Source organism: Anas platyrhynchos, chromosome 20, assembly GCF_047663525.1.
Source record: "Anas platyrhynchos isolate ZD024472 breed Pekin duck chromosome 20, IASCAAS_PekinDuck_T2T, whole genome shotgun sequence".
NCBI lineage: Eukaryota > Metazoa > Chordata > Aves > Anseriformes > Anatidae > Anas > Anas platyrhynchos.
This window is the reverse complement of record NC_092606.1, coordinates 11220622-11238683: the sequence shown is the minus strand read 5'-3', so window position 1 is coordinate 11238683 and position 18062 is coordinate 11220622. Positions and strand designations below refer to the sequence as shown.

The window sequence follows — 18062 nt, the reverse complement described above, 5'->3', positions numbered from 1 at the left end:
GGGGTGTTGTGGAGTCTGCTTCTCTGGAGACATTCAAACCCACCTGGACGCATTCCTGTGTGACATGATTTAGGTGTTTCTGCTTCTACAGGGGAATTGGACTAGGTGATCTTTCAAGGTCCCTTCCAATCCCTAACACTGTGATTCTGTGACTAGAGGGAATGGCCTCAAGTTGTTGCAGGGGAGGTTAAGGTTGGAAATTAGGAGATATTTCTTCTCAGAAAGAGCAGTCAGGCATTGGAATGGGTTGTCCAGGGAGGTTGTGGAGTCACCGTCCCTGGGGGTGTTCAAGGAAAGGTTGGACATGGTGCTTAGGGACATAGAATCATAGAATATCCCAAGTTGGAAGGGACCCATAAGGATCATCAAGTACAACTCCTGGCACCACACAGGTCTACCCAAAAGTCTAGACCATGTGACTAAGTGCACAGTCCAATTTCTCCTTAAATTCAGACAGGCTCAGTGCACAGACTACATCCCTGGGGAACCTTTTCCAGTGTGCGACCACCCTCTCGGTGAAGAACCTCTTCCTGATGTATAGCCTAAATATCCCCTGCCTCAGCTTAACACCATTCCTGCGGGTCCTATCACTGGTGATTACGGAGAATAGGTCACCTGCTTCTCCACTCCTCCTCGTGAGGAAGTTGTAGTCCCCCCCTCAGCCTCCTCTTCTCCAGGCTGAACAGGCCCAGTGACCTCAGCTGCTCCTCATACATCTTCCCCTCTAGGCCCTTCACTATCTTTGTTGCCCTCCTCTGGACACTCTCCAACAGTTTAATGTCCTTTTTATACTGTGGTGCCCAGAACTGTACACAGCGCTCAAGATGAGGCCACACCAGCGCAGAGTACAGTGTGACAATCACTTCCCTTGACCGACTAGTGATGCCGTGCTTGATGCATCCAAGGATACGCTTGGCCTTCCTGGCTGCCAGGGCACACTGCTGGCTCATATTCAACTTGCTGTCAACCACAACCCTCAGATCCCTCTCTGTGGGGCTGCTTTCCAGAGTCTCATCGACCAGGCTGTACGTATAGCCAGGGTTGCCCCGTCCCAGGTGCAGGACCTGGCACTTGCTTTTGTTAAACTTCATGTGGTTGGTGATCACCCGGCTCTCCAATCTGTTCAGATCTTTCTGCAAGGCCTTTCCACCCTCATCAGAGTCCACAACCCCTCCAAGTTTGGTGTCATCGGCAAATTTGCTCAAAAAGCCTTCTAGTCCTACATCCAAATCATTTATAAAAACATTGAAGAGGACTAGCCCTAAAATGGAGCCTTGGGGGACTCCACTAGTGACCATCCACCAACCAGATGTGGCCCCATTTACCACAACCCTTTCAGCCCTGCCCATCAGCCAATTGCTCACCCATCGTATGATGTTTTTGTTAAGTTGTATGCTGGACATTTTGTCCAGTAGGATCCTACGGGAAACCGTGTCAAAAGCTTTGCTGAAGTCCAAAAAGATCACATCAGCTGGTTTCCCTTGGTCAACTAGATGGGTGATGTTATTATAAAAGGAAATCAAATTTGTTAGGCAGGACCTACCCCTCACGAACCCATGTTGGATGGGATCAATGGCTGCATTGTCCCCCAGGTGCGTGTCAATAACTTCAAGGATCATCTTCTCCATAATTTTACCAGGCACTGACGTGAGACTGACAGGCCTGTAATTGTTAGGGTCTTCTTTCTTTCCCTTCTTGAAAATTGGCACAACATTTGCCAGCTTCCAGTCTACTGGAACCTCTCCAGATTCCCAAGATCATTGAAAAATAATTGAGAAAGTCTTGTGATGATGTCAGCCAGCTCTTTAAGCACCCTGGAATGAATCCCATCCAGACCCATGGACTTGTATGGATCCAGGTGGAGCTGCAAGTCCTGCACATGTTCAGTGTCAATTGGGAATTTAGCATTCCCACCGTCATGGTCCTCCAGCTCTGGGCACCCTGGGTCCTGAAGCTTGTCATCAGTGTTGAAGACAGAGGCAAAGAAGGCATTAAATGCCTCTGCTTTTCCTATGTCATTGTGAGGAGACCTTCCCCAACATGTGGCAGACCTATGTTTTATTTGGTTCTCCTTTTTCTGTTCACCTATCTAAAAAAAAACCTTTTTTATTGTCGCCCACAGACATGGTCAGCTTCAATTCTAGTTGGGCTTTGGCCACACAAATTTTCTCCCTACAAACACAAACAGAATCCCTGCATTCCTTCCTTGTCACCTGACTCTCCTTCCAGCAGCTGTACACTTTCTTTTTCCATCTAAGCTCCAGTAGAAGATCCCTGGTCAGCCAGGCCGGCCTTCTGCCCTTCCTGTCTGCCTTCCGATATTTTGGAATTGCCTGATCTTGTGCTTTTAGGAGGCAGTGCTTAAAGAATGACCAGTGCTGATGGACGCCAATGCCATCAAAAGCAGTTTCTCAGGGGACCTTGCTGACTAGTTCCCCGAGCAGCCTGAAGTCTGCTTTCCCCATATCCAGGGCTGAAGTTTTGGTGGCAGTTTTCCTTCTGTCACCATAAATTCTAAACTCAACCACTTCATGGTCACTACGACCGAGATGGCCGCCAATTGCCATGTCTCCCACAAGACCCTCTCTGTTTTCCAGCGACAGATCAAGGAGGGCACCTTTCCTAGTTGGCTCCCTTAGCACCTGCACCAAGAAGTTATCATCTAGGTGCTTTATGAACCTCTTGGACTCGTTTGTGTCAGCTGTGTGTTGATCCCAGTTGACATCTGGCAAGTTGAAATCTCCCATAAGGACAAGGGAAGTTGATCTCGAGGCGTCTCTTAGTTCTGCAAAGAATAATTCATTGGCATTGTTGTCCTGGCCAGGTGGTCTTTAATAGACTCCCACAGCAATATCCCCTTTATTTGTTCATCCCTTAATCCTTACCCAGAGGCTGTCAACTTTGCCATTCCCAACTTGAAGTTCCACAGTCCAGCTCATGCTTCACATACATCACCACCCCATCCACCCTGCCTGTCCCTCCTGAAGAGCCTGTAACCATCTATTGTAGCACAGCAGCCACAGGACTCATCCCACCAGATTTCGCTTATGCCAATGATGTTGTAGCTGTGGGACTGAGCCAAGACTTCTAGCTCATCCATTTTATTCCTCATACTGTGTATGTTTGTGTAGAAGCACTTCAAATGTGCTTCTCTACAAACAGCACCTTATGAAGCCGACCGAAGGACCTCACTAGCACACAGTCCCTCTGATTCTAGCACACCATCCCTTAGCTCATCACCGGCGTGCCTGGTTTTATCCCTTTCCCCCTTCAACTCTAGTTTAAAGCCCTATCTCCTGAGCAAAAATCCTTATCCCTCTCTGAGAGAGGCGCATACCATCTGGTGACAGCAGGCCTGGCGTCACGTAGACCTTCCCATGATCAACAAACCCAAAGTTCTGTCTGTTGCACTAGTCCCAAAGCCACGTGTTAATGTGACGAGTCTGCTTGTCAGCATTGATCCCCCCTATTGGAAGGACAGAGAAAAACACAGCCTGTGCCCCTGATCCTTTAAGTAATTGCCCCAAAGCCCTAAAGCCTCTCTTGATTGCTCTCGGACTTCTCGTTGCTACGTTGTCATTACCAGCCTGAAAGACCAGTAGCAGATAGTAGTCAGTGGGCCGTACCAGGCACTTGACTTTCTTAGCAAAGACTCTCACCTGAGCCCCAGGCAGGCAACAGACTTCCTTGTGGGTTGCGTCTGGTCAGTATATTGGGCCCTCTGTCCCTTTCAAAAGTAACCCTTATATCTTTCTTGACAGATGATGTAGCAATGCAGGGGGGTAGGTTGCGTTGCCTTAGGCACCTTCTCCAACTGGGACGGGCTTTCGTCTACTTCATTGCTCTGACTGTTGTGTACTAGAGCCTTATGCCTGTTACATAAGGGTAGATGGGAAAGTGAAGTGGGCAGTGACAGGGCTCACCTACCACCCTGAACAGGAACCTGCCTCCATTCCCCCCCTTGGCCCAGGTCTCCTCCTACTGCCTGGCAGGATGAGGGAACTATTGTCTTCTGCAGAGCAGGAGGCACCTGTGCTGTGGCAGGCTTGTGAGTCTGTCTCAGAGAGGGTAGAGCACATCTCCACCAGTCAATTTCCCTCTCTGACTGCCCGATGCTCCTGAATCTGCTCGCCTCCTCCTGAAACTCCACTACCTGGCTGAGCAGCTCTTCAGCCTGGGCACACCTCCCACAGGCATACCCCTCGCTGCTGCTGTTGGATACAGACAGAAGACTTGGGCACACCCTGCAGCCCAAGACCTGGACGGCGGTGTATTTCCCCAAGCCATCTGTCTGAATAGCCACATAGGTGACTGTGGCTGGAGAAGCCACAAGAGATGGGGAGGCCATGGTTTTCTGCCTGGTTGATACCATGGCCAGGTTCCTCACAAGGAGGTTACATGTACTGAAGGGAGAGACTGCTGAAAGAGAGCAGCGAGGGGCCCTCCCTGCGTGAACCGCCGCGCCCCGCCCTGTTTGCCCGTCCTGGTCGCTCGTGCTCCCAGGGGCTGCCTCGTCAGCCTCCCTCGCGAGGGCTGCTGGATCCTTGCGGCTCCCTTGGCTGCTTTGAATGGCGGCCTCTATGCCAAAAAAAAAAGTCCTGCCTGTCTCAATCATCTGCTCCGCTGCAGAACGTGTCTGCCCCGGAGCCGATCGCCTTGGCAGGTGTTTAGTGGGTGATACTGATGGTAGGGGGTGGTTGGACCAGATGATCTTGGAGGGCTTTTCCAACCTTAATGATTCTATGATTTTGAGCTAGTCATTTAGACTTGATGATATTTGTAAGTCCCTTCCAAATGAAGTTTTCTATTTTCTCTTCATAAGTCAATTGCTGAAATCAAAAGGTAATGAATGTGCCCTCCTGTGTCATCAAGGGTCTGAGTAAGTGCTGGGGCTGCACGTTAGACAACCAGTACTAAAAAAATAAAGCCAGAGAGACTGACGCACATCCCCAGTGTAGTCAGTGTCTCACACCCATTGAATCTGTTAACTCCCTTGAAACTCTCAGCACCATGAGCTTAACCAAGAAACACTGGGCTTCAACCCACTCCTAGGGGATGTTTGCTTGTAAGAACCCTTCTGTGTTCAAAACACGTCCAGACTTATGTTTGTCAGCCTACACACCTGGGGCATTTCGTCACCCCAGCATCACCCCAACACCTTGGACAAATGGTGCCAGAAGTCAGTACCTACACCTCTTCTTTTTCTCTGAGGATCTCACAGGAACTTTTTGCCTTTTGGGAGAGATAAGGAGGAGATTACTGTCAAGCGTTTGTTAGAGCTAAATCCTGCACTGCCCCTTTTTCTGAGGAATGCTTTTGTAGTGCTACATGACACAGGATAATGACTCAGAGACTGCAGCAAGATATATCTTCCTTCCTTAAAAATGTACTAGGTTCTTCACTTGAATCTGCTTAATCCATTACCTCCAAATTAAACCTATCACCACCCTCCACCTGGCATTGGTCATTGTACTTTTTACAAAGTGTAAAGAAAGTCTTGGCCTCAGCTCAAAATTGCAATTTATTGATCAACTACAGTAGCACAGCAAATTAGAGAGGAAAGAGAAAGACATTTTGATTCCGTTTGGGAAAAGCTATTGAAGGGAGAAACTAGATTAGGTCTTACTTTCTTGTACTTCAGACTGATCCTGTCTTTGCTAGGACATATCCCATCACCTCCACAGCCCAGGGGTAAGTCATTCTGGCTCATGCCAGGCTGCAGAACAATTTATCAGAGTTTTCCATCATGCTGTGTGATGCCTTAGGCATTCTGGATGAGGGGCAGGTACTGATGAGAGAACAGCTTTATTCCAAGTGGACAATTTCTTGATTCCATATCCAACAAAAGCAGGAACAGAGGGTTTTTAATAAATCTGTTTGGGGTACATGAAAGCTAATGCTGCTTCACTGAAATTACTAGATTTTCTCTGGAAACCAAAGTATGTACTTCTTAGAAATAAAAATGAAATGGTAATAATAATAATAAAGAGAGCAAAAATATGCAATCTGTTCTGATGCCCCAATGCCTTTCTGTGTAGACTGGAAACTTCATGCTATTTCACACGAAAGGAGTGTACAGAACCTGTCTTTTGACAGTAAAGCTTACTGGGACCCAGTGTATGTGAAATTACCTGAGCAAGCAGTATGTTTGGGAGTGAGTCTCTTGATAACTCACTTTCTTTTGCATTGTGATATTGAGTAATTTGCACAGATCTGGAACATCTTTTCATGAAGTTTTTTATCACTGGATTTCATCTCACTTGAAAGGCTTCAAGCAAACTAAATAGAGTGAATGACAGCGATCATGCCCAAACATTTCAGGCAGTAAAGACATAGACACAGGGATAAAATAATAATAAAAAAAAATAAATCTCAGCAGCTTCTTCAAATCCAAGCTTCTGGGGAATCCTCAGTGTTCAACATTAAGAATCACGTGGTTCTTCTACAGGAGACAAAAACCAATGTGTTAACAGACCAGAAAAGAATGCACCATAACTCCCTATTGTCTTGTGTGATTTATTGCATAGGTTAAGCTGGAAAAGTGGGACCAATAACTCTGGTATTAGCTCAGCTCTGGGCAGGATATTTCTCTAGAGACCTCTGGAGATCCCTGCCTGCATATTGCTTTCTGCAGTCCTCCAAACCTTACTTTTCTGGTACCAAGAAAGTGGCATTTATGGTTGCACCTTGTCACACTTTCAAGCTGATAATCCCATAGCCCTTTGGAAAATGTAACTAAACAGCCTCAAGGGAATTGGAAGTCGACTGCAGCTGGAGTTCTCTGAGCTCTGAATGATCGCATCTAGTTGCAGTGATTTGCTCCTTCTCACAGCTATTAGCATGACAGCATGGCAGGGCCTGACTCTCAGAGCAAGGGAAAGATGATGTTTAATGAGGAAAAGGCCCTAATGAACCGGAGCAGCCCACTTTTCCCAGGGGAGAGCTGCTCTTGCCTGCATCCACTTCCTAGAGATTTCAGAGATCATTTTGGAAGAAAAGCATTGAACCTCAAGAACTTTAAAACTTTAAAGCAGTAAACCTCAAGAACTGAAGGCAGATGAAGGAAATACCAGAAATATGGGTAAAATATTTCTTAGCACAAATCAAACTCCACAAACTGGTCCATATATTGGGAATCTCTTTTCAAGTGCAGAGATGGTTTTTGTGTGACCTGGATGTGCTGACAGCATTCTCAGAGATGGGCAGAAGACAGACCTAGACAGGTCTGGACAGAAAGACAAGCTGGATGGAAAAAAAAGTGTGTATACCAACAACAGAGCTAAACTGAAAAGACTGAATAAGAAAAATCCCAGAGCTATAAAGCTAGCTTCACCTTGCAATGCTGATGCTGGAAAATCTGTGCTAGAGGAACTACTCCCAGTGGACTCGATGGAATGACATATCTAAACACATGCTAGGTATGTACCTGGCACATATCTTCAGGCCTGTGATAGACAGCTCTGTTTAAGAGCCTGGGTGTCTGGTGCAGTGGTCTTTGGCTGCCCTAATATGTCAACAGCCATTTCATGGTAGTCTCAGGAGTATTTTGGTAAGCTAGTTTTCTGTGTAACGCAGACTGCATTGCTTAGACACTTAAAGTCCTCTAAAACCTGAGCTTAGTCCAGTTATATCACCTGTTTTCAAGCAGAAACTGACTGCTGTTTCAGGTTTATACCTTACTCTGTACTTTCTTCCATCTTCTTTGACTTCCAAGCTCTGAGGTCCAGCTTTGGGATCTGGTTGCAGCTCACAAAGGAGTGAGGATAGCTGTTGGCCTGGAAGATATTTCTTGACACTTTAGAGATGTGGGTATTATCACATATTATTCGTGACAAGGAGATTTTAGCCAGTGAACTGCGCTGCCGAGGAGTGAAAACTCCTTTATTCTCCCACCAAAACCTGCAGGAGACAGAAAATGACACTATAGATTTTTCCCTTCTATCTTCTTCTTATTCAAGATTCCTGCAAAATTATTTCCCATTAACACCAATGTTTGTTTTTTTCCCTGCTAAGACCAAATTAAAATTTCTGGTGTTTAAGTTAAATGCTCTGTCTCACCCGCTGAGTAATTTGAATTGCATTTCTGCCATATAAATAAAACAAAGATACAGTTGAATTAAAGCCTAGCCCTGTGTTTCTTCAACTGAGGCTCAAACACCCTCTTTCAAATAGAATATTCAGCACAAACTCAACAGACTGTGATGCCATGGTGGGAACAGCCCTCTAATTACTCTCTTTTAAAAAATTGTTTCTTCTATTCCTGCCTTATGAATAGGATTTCTAAATGTGAAAGTAGACTGTTTGCCTTTAAGCTCCCAACTCTGTGTTTTGAGCTTGTAAGTCTTTCTAGGTACGTACTTGGCAGAAAAGTTTCCTAGGAACAGGTATCATGATCCCATTTTCAGACAATATTGCTAAACAATGCAAGAACCCTGCTTCAGAAAGGACTGGCAAATGTACCTTGAAAAGGGTACAAACTCCTCTACCTGATGTCCTATAGCAACTTCAAGGAGGAGGTGGCAGAGGACCTCAGGTATTTTGAAAGCACAATACTGCTCAAATGATTTTCGTTGGCAAGCTAACACCAGTCCACCCATCTCCTGGTGCAAACTAAGCCTAAATTGCTACATGCCCATGAGAGTACACCTCATAACTGGGGTGGAATGGACAAATAGTGAAAAGTCACCTCTAAGACCTCCAAGAGGTGCAGAAGACACTGCATTTGTGCAAGGTTGTGTTCTGTAATTACAGGGTCTGTGAAGGTGACAGATGTTTTTAGACTTTTGCAGGGCACAGCCCTGAAGAAGCAGCCTATCTGTCCCAGCAGAGAGGGATCAGGGATGCTGACAGTGCCAAGCAAGCAGTGAAGCTTAGCTGGGACTTGGAGAGAACCAAGAGAACAATTAATCTGCTTTACTCCCTTCAAAGCCTGACAGTGTTAGTCCCTCAGTAACATCCCTTAGCATGCAGGCAATTTTTCAAAAACTGCCCAAAGTGTTATCCACCCCATCAGCAGACACTAAACATCTACAATTCTGTCAGTGCGAGCTACGTAGGCTGACTAAACCTGGAAGCTTGTTTCCAGTTGGTGAAGGCAATGCATCTGGAGCCTGGTTTTCCCTTCCTTAAAACTATACTTGTTTTTCTTGTTAAGGTACTTACATATTTCCCTTTGCTTGAGCAAGTGGGTGTTTGAACACGTAGTAATATAGGCCTTCCTTAAAACAACTTATCTGAATGCAGCAAAATTGCTCAAACATTACCACTGTGTTTGAGCCATCGGCATGGAAAAAGTCAATACAATTTGCAAAATTAGTGAAAGTGAACACGCAGAGGGTCAAAACACTTGACTGGGAAGGGATCTCAGCCTAGAATCTCAACCTAGGGATTATATATCTAGACAGGGAATAAGAACATCACTAGAAAGGGAAAACAAACAAACAAACAAAAACCAAACACATTTTGAGGAGCAATGAAAAAAAAAATAACCAAACAACTGGAAGCAGTTTCCAAATCTCCATTAGGAAATCTGCACAAACTCCAGTCTCACTCTGTCCTCTGGGGTTTGTGTACCCTCTTACCTGTCCCCATCACGTATCTTCCTGAACTGGGTGCCAATTAGACAAGCCATGAGAGGACCAACTCTTCCACCTTTCACAAAGGGCTCTGCAAGCGCCCCAATCCAAATGTCAATATTCTTTGGTGTCCCATACAGCTGCATGAATTTCTTTGCCAGACTGTGATTCTTCAATACTTGAGCAAGTGACTTCAAACCACGAGGTTTTGAGAGCCTACAGAATTGTCTCCAGGAGATGTAACCTGCAAGTAGTCGAGTATCACAGCAAAGAACGGTCAATAACGTTTTCCCTTTTTGGAAAGATTTTTTCTCTCTTTCCCGTACCCTGGGCAGAGGTAGGTTCCAGTTATGTTTAAAACCTTTTTCTAAATTCTTCTGTATTTCTATTAATGCTATTGCCTTTCCAATGCTTGAGGGTCATTTTGTCCTGCCTGGCATTTTCATGCTATTTGTGGATGTCTCTGCAAGTGATCCCTGCCAGCCAGAGTTTCTCTACCACTTTCCAGCACCATTTTGCTGTTTCACCAAGTGGCAAGACAGATCCCCATGCAGGCTCCAGAACCATGGTGTATCCTGAACAATCTCATGAAGATGTGACAGAGGAGCTATGGGAGACCCATGCCCTGTTGAAGCTGCAGCAGATGGCAAGAGGAGTGACCCCAAAGCATTTGCAATAGCAAAGGAGACATATGCTCAGGCACCTGATCCTGAGTGTGCTATGATTGCTCCTACCCCTCTGCTCTGGATACCCAGATGAAGGGGCCGGGCATGCCAAATTACAGCCTAGGAACATTAAGGTAGCTCTGTGAGCAGACTGTCAGATATCTTTGGAAAAACAGGAGAGATTTCCTCACAAAACTTATTGATGTTGATTTCTTTGAAAGTGAATCTAGATAATATGTTGATGCTCTGTACAATAGGACAGTGGCCAAGTACCTCCCCACAGGTGGTCTCACGTACATTTATATCTAGCCACCCTGACAAGCCATTCCACACTGCAAATAGAGCTCATAAGGCAAGCTACTATGGGTGGAAGAGGGACACTGTACATTGCCAGCTGTACTAAATTTTGTTTACAGCAAATAGCTGGAAATTCATGAGACCACAACTGGAAGATAATTTTGCATCTTGTTGATCTGGGCACATAAACAGCAAAAGGCAGTCTCAATTCAATCCTCTCTCTATCTTATCGAATGACTGCTTAAGTAAAAGAAAAGTCTATGGAGAACTAATGCATTCTGCTACCTTTCGGCCCAGGAAACTGCTGGGTACAGAGATGAGAATGATACTGCAGCATACATTTCAGCTGTAAGTAAGATGTTTAAAAACTGATGAGAATTCATAGAAAAAGATACAGCATATGGTACTACTATCAAACAATTCAAGGAGACCACATATTGCTGTATCAGAAAAAGAATCAGGAAGCTTTTTTGATGTTGCTATGTTATCACCACTTTCATAGTTTGTCTAACATCAAGGAGCACAGTAGCACTCAGGGGTAGGCTGAGACCCAAAGACAAGGAGATTAACACAAATAAACACTTTTACAAATACATTTCAGTTCCACTGCAGTAGATCAGCAGACAAAACTAGAAATTTGGGATTTGATTTCAGATGAGGTTCTGTGCAGCAGTGTTCCCACAGACAGAATGGAACATCAAGACCTACTGTTGATAAAAAGGCAGAGCAATCCTGTGACCAGACCATGCATCTGCAGGCATTGCAAAGCCTCTGTCTGGGCTTAAAACATGTGAGTCTGGCATTCTTCATCACAGTTTCAAAGTGAGCTGTATTGCAGTTCCCAGGATGTTACTGACACAGCAGCTCCAGGCACTTACGTCAGCCTAATAACAGTGTTAGGCAATGGCACACCCTTGATTCTGTTGTCAAGTCCTATCAACAATCTATTTCTCAAGACTATATTGTGATGTCTTTACACTGGTTTTGCATTTTGCAGCTCCCTGTGAGTGGTTTTGACATGCTTGTTTGTTTTTGTTTTTGTTTTTGTTTTTGTTTTTGTTTTTTTCCTGGGACATTGTCTTTGTAGAGAAAATATGGTGAGATTATTTTTTTTTCAGATATATGGTCTTCTGGGGCTGTGCTGGACCTATACAAATGTCTGAAGAGAAGCCATGGGGGCTTCTGGCCCGAACTCTGCTAATGACTCCTGCACACCCTTGGTGAACCACTTTCATAATTATGGCATTTAAACAACAACATAAATGCATCAGTTACTGAATGCTTGACTCTGTGCAATGCTAAGTGTACTTGTGGCTGTGTGCCTCCATGTGTCTTCTCCAGCTCCAGCCAGGCTCTGACTTCATTGCACAACCTGCAACCTACTTATCAATGGTAGTACAAAAAAGATTAAAAGGTTTGGAAAAGTCCTCTAAGACAAGTTTCAGCAAAGCATGGGCTGGAGATGTTTCTCAATGTTCAATAACAAGATTGCCTGATTTTCACTTGTTCTCCTTTGGCAGCTCTGCTGCCACAGCCAGCTTACCTGGAAGGCCATGATCTCTGCCACGCTGCATGTTAAGTGCAGCCAAATCAAACCCAATCCTTTCAACCTGCTCAAACATCCGATCCCGGAGTTCATCCACAACCATTTGTTTCTGTGTCATCAGCTTGGCCTTACTGGCCATCAGGTTCCGCAGGAAGGGATCGATACCGCCTGCAACAGTTACACAGCAACTTGTGAGCAGCATAGGGTGGAAAGTGTGTATGAAAGAGGCTCCAGAGGTCTGAATAAAACTTGTATTTAATTATAAGTACAGGAGAATCAGTTTTCCTGCACATAAAGCATTAGAAAGAAAATACTTTGAATGTTCTTAGAAACTACAACAATTAAGCAATCAGACTGCATACATCATAATAAGATGACTGCAGAGAACAGCTATGTTGGGAAAACTCTGGTAGTAAAGATGATTTAATACATTTAATGCAAGCTGCTTTTAAGTTTGACTGATGCAGGAGCTTATCCAGAGAGGGCCAAATGAAGTAATGGTACACCCAAGACATTCAAGAAAGGCTTTACCTTCTTTCACAATCCTCCAGACACCAAAAAAGGTTTTGCTGAGTTGCAGTTTCGGATTTATGGGCTTATAATTTTTGTTTAATCGGCCCACAAATGGGGGAATTGAAGCATGAGCGAAACGGAAAGCCAGAGTGAAGACATTGGATATGCGAGGATCCACAGCCTCATTGTAGCCTCGGTAGCAAGGAATCCATTTCTGTAAACTTGTTCCCAGCAAAAGAGGCAGGTAGTCCCTGTAGGTTATAATCTAAGGAGAAACAAGGAAAGTGTGAATAATTAATTGCTTAAGCATCAGTTTCCTTGGAAACAAAGTAATGGGAGAGCTGTTGCGTACATCTTAAACAGGAGCTGTCAGACTGGGCTTCTCTGATGCTATTTCTGTAGGAAATTTTGCTAACACAAGATGCAGACCAGACTCCCCAGGGCCAACTTTCCTTTCACCTCATCAGACCTTGACCCAAGTGCTCTGGCAGTCTGTTGAGGATCCTTTCTGACACCGCTGAGTGACAATTGTATTTCTAAAGCTCTGTAGCCTTGGTTCAAAGCAGCTTTTGCACCTGACCATTGCCCCATGCCATTGCCAGTGCAGCTCCAGGCACAGGCACTGCAGGGTGCTGCTCCAGCCATGTGCAGGGATCTCTGCACTCTCTAGCACTGACAAGGGGATGAAAATGCAAAGCTTCATAGCAGCTTCAGCAACATCAGGAAGCACAGACACTGCTGATGCCTGACCCATGCTCAACCTTTGTGTGTAATGCACTGGGATTCTCTACATGTTGCTGCTGCTGCTCAGCTGTCCTCAGACATGGTCCTCACCTCTAGCCTTATATCTTGACAGATGAGAGCAGGATGAAAGCTAGCATTGCCTGCCACAACCTCTCAAATATTTCCTCTTGGAACTATAGGTAGAGGCCATTTCCAGCAGCCACGTAGAACTGCATGTCCTCCTCCCTCCCATATTACTTGCTTCAGATGAGAGAAAAGATCTATGGTGTTGACACAGATGATATCACCTCCCATGGGCAGCTGTTAGTCCTCTCAGAGCAGAGGTTTCCAGCCCTGGCTTCCTCTCTCTTTGGGTTATTGCGGAAGCTGAAGCATACAACTCAAAAAATCAAATTATTTGTCAGGAAATGTCTTAATTGACTGCGAATTGCAAGAAAATTAAGCCATTGATGTAAACACGACGAAAGAGGCAATGCTTTTACTGCAATTGTTTAAATCTCTCCACATTGGCTTATTCAATATTTGTTTATTCAACACTATCATAATATGCAATTTTGACAGTTTTAAAAACTTAAACCTTTTGATGTTACTGAAAGAATTTGCCAAGCCAACTCAGAAAATAGGTTTTCAATTAGATATGACTAAGCACTGCTTTTGGTAACCCTGCGTCTTCTTCTGTCATAGGAGCCAGCCTTTTCTGCCAGCTGTGAAACCTCATCTGTTTTGAAGCTGGTCCTGCTCTGAACTGGAGGCTGGACTAGAGACATTGAGAGATCCCCTCCAAGCACAGAAGTATTTCTGTGACCCTACTGTCTCAGTCAGGGGAAAATCTGTAGTGTAGCATGGACCCAAGCATCCCTGCTCTAAAACCATAAGGACAACAGAATGTCACGGGTGGTTGCACCCACCAGCACATAGGGCTTCTTGAGAGGAACAGACTTATGACCCAGAGGAATTTTAACCCTAATCTCCAATAGCATTATTATCCTGCACAAAATACTGGGAAAACTTTTCCTCTGACTTTTCTGTCCTCATGTTCATCAAACAAAAATATGCATTTAAAAACACATCAAACAATTAAGAAATGTAACAGTAGAGGAACATAAAAGATTCAGGGAGACCCCCTCTGCACATGTTATTTCAGGTATCTCTGGGTGGTTTTACTTTAGACTAAAGGAGTTAGTGAAAAGCATTTGATTATTTGCACCCCAAAACACTGCACCCTATGGAAACCCCACACTAGCAATCCTACCATATTAACTCTGCAAGGCTGCAAGACAAGGCAGCAGAGCTGGGGTGTGACATGGTGGCTCTACCTGGATCATGGCACCCACAATCTTCCGTGCCTCCTGGTAGAGCTTCTCTCCATTCCAGTGTGGATTTAATCTCTTCAGTCCTCTAGCCAGGCGGTTGTGCTCCCGCACAAAAAGCGTGTGCATGCACGCCAGCTCCAGCATCTCGTTTGCTCGAGAGTCACCTATGAGTATCACAAGAGTGCTTAATTTTAGTGCCAGTGTCCTGCGTGTGCCTGGCTGCTTCACACTGGGAGAAAGCAAACATCCTGCTTTGAACCATGCACAGAGAGCTTTTTAGGTGTCTCAATATCTGCATCATGAAGCAGATGGATAAGAACCACACACAAGGAGAAGGAGCAGTCCAGAGGACCAAAGAGCAAGGGTGAAAAGCCATTTCCTGCCAAAGCAGCAATAGCCAAGATGAGCATAGTTGTGCCCATTTTTGGGTTAAAAAAAAAAAAAAGTCTAAGAGAGGTAACTTAAGGAGTTAAATACAAGTAGAACTCCTCCAGGCTCATATATCAGAGCAACAGTCTCAGAGCTCAAGACAGAAATGGAGCTTTGTAAGTCAGAAGGCATCCTTTGAACCAGCTGAAACCATGGCCAAAGCAAGAAGACAGTCACAATCAAGCTCTCAGAAAAGTAAAAGTAAAAGCAAAATGAGTCACAACTTGAAGGAATATATTACAAAAGGCATAACAATGAAATATTAAATCCTTCTTCAAACGTCTAGAGCAGGAAACCTGAAATCAAGCAGGTGATGAGAGTATAAAGAAGCACTCAGAGAAGAGTAAATGAATAGTGTTTAGTCCACTAGATCCATAGTAAATAGAGGGATTTGCTCATGCACTCAGCACAGAGCCCTTTTCATTAACTATCAAAGACTGTCTGTAAGAGGCTACGGAAGAAGAAACAAAACAAGCACTGTGAGGTTTCCTCCAGCAGACAGCATCCACTCAGGGCTTCCAAAGGAACTCCAATAATGAAATCGCTGAACCCTGTTAGGTAACAGCGCATGTACAGCTGCCTCAGTTCTCAGGGTCCGGAAAAGTCACAAATAAGACACTGATTTTTCAAAGGAGCTTGTGGGGAGCTGCAAGGAGCCTCTGAGTAAGCCTGAACCCCTTCACTATAATTTTGTTGATGTCCATGTACCCAGCTATATAACAGAAACTGCTCAGGCAGCCCAGAGGTGCTTGGGATGGGAAGCCCACACCAGGAAGCACCCAATGTACCTGCCTGCTCTGCTCCCCACTGGGCATCTGCCACAGGCCCTGCAGGGCCCTCACTGAGGACCTGCATGAACTGGGGAAGCAGCTGGAGACATGGAGCAATGGATGGGAGAGATAGACAGGTGTGAGAGGCCAAGGAAAACAGAAAACACCAAGAACTTGAAAAGAGGGACCTGGAGGATGACACCAAGCAGAGCTCTCCTGCTGGTCCTGTCACCTTGGATGTATCGCCAAGGTATACAGGGATGTTGTTCAAAGCAGCCTAGGCCAGATGTGCAGGGTGCAAGGGAACAGAAATCAGCTCCACAGCTGATGAGATCTGTCATGCCCTCAGGTGCCATGAACAGCCCAGTGTGGCCAGAGCCATCAAGTATTAGACAGGAGGTCCTGCTGGCCAAAAGGAAGGACCAAGGGGTGAGAAACTTTCCTCTGTGGGTTCTCACACACTTGTAGCAGCACCCTACTCCTCACTAGCAGGAGCCGGGGGAAGAGACCACTGCTTAGGGCCTTGGGAAACGAAATATATTGGCCTCTGTGTGCTGGGAACAGGACAAGCAGCAAGCAGCAGCAGCAGATGGAAGGTCTTGGTTCTGCACAGGACAAAAGGATTTAGCTTGGGTTGAAGGAATAGTCAAGAGGATGCCAAGAGGGTGACAAATGGAGCAGGAGATTTTGTTAATGTATAAAGGTCTGCACTGCCAGCATGTTGCCAGTGCACCCCAGCCTTCTTGGTGGCAAGGTCACCTCAGTCTGCAATCAGTCCTGTTCTCAGTCCAGCTGGGATCTGAGCTTCTGTCAGTGCAGCAGCACTAGCAAGTATTTCTTGGTAGTGATCCAGCCCAGCACAAACACACCTGTATCTATCCAGATGGTAGAGAGGCAGCTGCCAAGTGACGAGCATGGACAAGCCACTGTATCCCAGCCAGTCTGCTACTGCTGCATTTGCTTGGCTCCATCCAGGAGCTGCATGGGGCCCTGGGTGCACCATGGCACCCATGGCAGCACCGTGTCCCTGGCTCTACTCCAGGGCAGGGCTGCTGAGCACAGATGGAGAAACATCACAGCAGTGGTATGGTCACAAGAAAGACTCAGGAAGTGAAGAGCTTTCTCCTACCTGCCTGCCTTAGTCATTCACCATGTTTTGCTATGCTCCCTTTTCTACTTAAATACAAGAAACAAGCAATTAAAGAACTAAACCCGAGCTGGTGGAATTGTTCACTCTAGATCTCAAGACTAGGGAACCTACATGTACAAGGGTTTCAACAGCCAACTTACCTGCAAGAAAGCATGGAATTTTAGCTCCCTTGCTGACCATAAGACAGGGGTCCTTTGACATGTAGTCAAAGGGCATATACGCCATGCCCCTGTCAGTGAAATTCCGATTAACAGCCAGCAAGCCCAGCTGGTTGGTCCGATCCCTCAGCTTGTTGGCCAAAGGCACCTCACTGCCATACACCACACTGCCATCCAGAAAGGAGGTGAGCGCGTTGATCTGTTCTCGAATTGCTTTACCACTGTCACAAGCAGGAGCTGAGCGAATGAATGGGAGGCAATCTCTGGTGTTTTTAACTCGTGGGTCATTAGGTGGGATCTGAAGAAAGATAAGGAAATAATTCATCATCATTTCAGGGGTGCAGAAACTCTGCAATGTGATACTACAGTCATAAGAAAAGCCAGGCAGGAGTGATTTCAGAGGCAGCTTCCATGGCAGACAGTGTTGAGTCTGATCCAAAATCCCACCTATGAAGTGTCAGACAGACAGCAGAGATGCTTTTTTTAGGACTCCCAAATATGTATGAAAGCCTGGAGGTGCCTGAATGTCCAGAAAGAAAGACCAAAGGATACCTAAACTTCTTCCCCTGGGTAAATACATATCAGATCAAATCTTAGAAGCTCGTGTGTTCCTATCTTATATTGCAGTCTAATGTCCATATCTACTCCACATTGTGGACAATTGCCATCCAGCACTTGTAACACTGGCTGTGTTTTCAAATGCATATGTGGCAAATACTCAGTGATGCCCCAACCCTTCACAGTTTTCCTTGGGAGGAAATATGGGTATGCGATCAAGCCAGAGCTGCAACACATCCTGAAAATCAGGAGAGTAGTGCTGCAGGGTGCATGTGTGCTTACTGGAGCAGAGACTGCAATGTGGCTGTTGAGTTTCCTAGCTCAAAGCCTTAGCCACTGCTGAC

At 45.4% G+C, this 18062-nt stretch overlaps 1 protein-coding gene across 3 annotated transcripts in view; it reads right to left on the bottom strand.

The window, feature by feature from the left end:
- The window catches only part of LOC101801315 (myeloperoxidase), a 35434-nt gene that overhangs the window by 4841 nt on the left and 12531 nt on the right, over positions 1-18062 (bottom strand). For 2 of the 3 annotated variants that reach the window (XM_013096131.5, XM_013096132.5), the window contains 7 exons: positions 17143-17458; positions 14657-14817; positions 12615-12861; positions 12081-12251; positions 9582-9819; positions 7676-7899; positions 5504-6442 (listed from right to left, as the gene is read on the bottom strand). In XM_013096131.5, the coding sequence (XP_012951585.4) occupies positions 7677-7899; positions 9582-9819; positions 12081-12251; positions 12615-12861; positions 14657-14817; positions 17143-17458 (1356 nt within the window). In that variant the 3' untranslated portion in view covers positions 5504-6442; position 7676. Of the gene's footprint in view, positions 1-5503; positions 6443-7675; positions 7900-9581; positions 9820-12080; positions 12252-12614; positions 12862-14656; positions 14818-17142; positions 17459-18062 lie in introns of those variants that run through there. The other variant, XM_072026238.1, reaches the window with a different exon arrangement.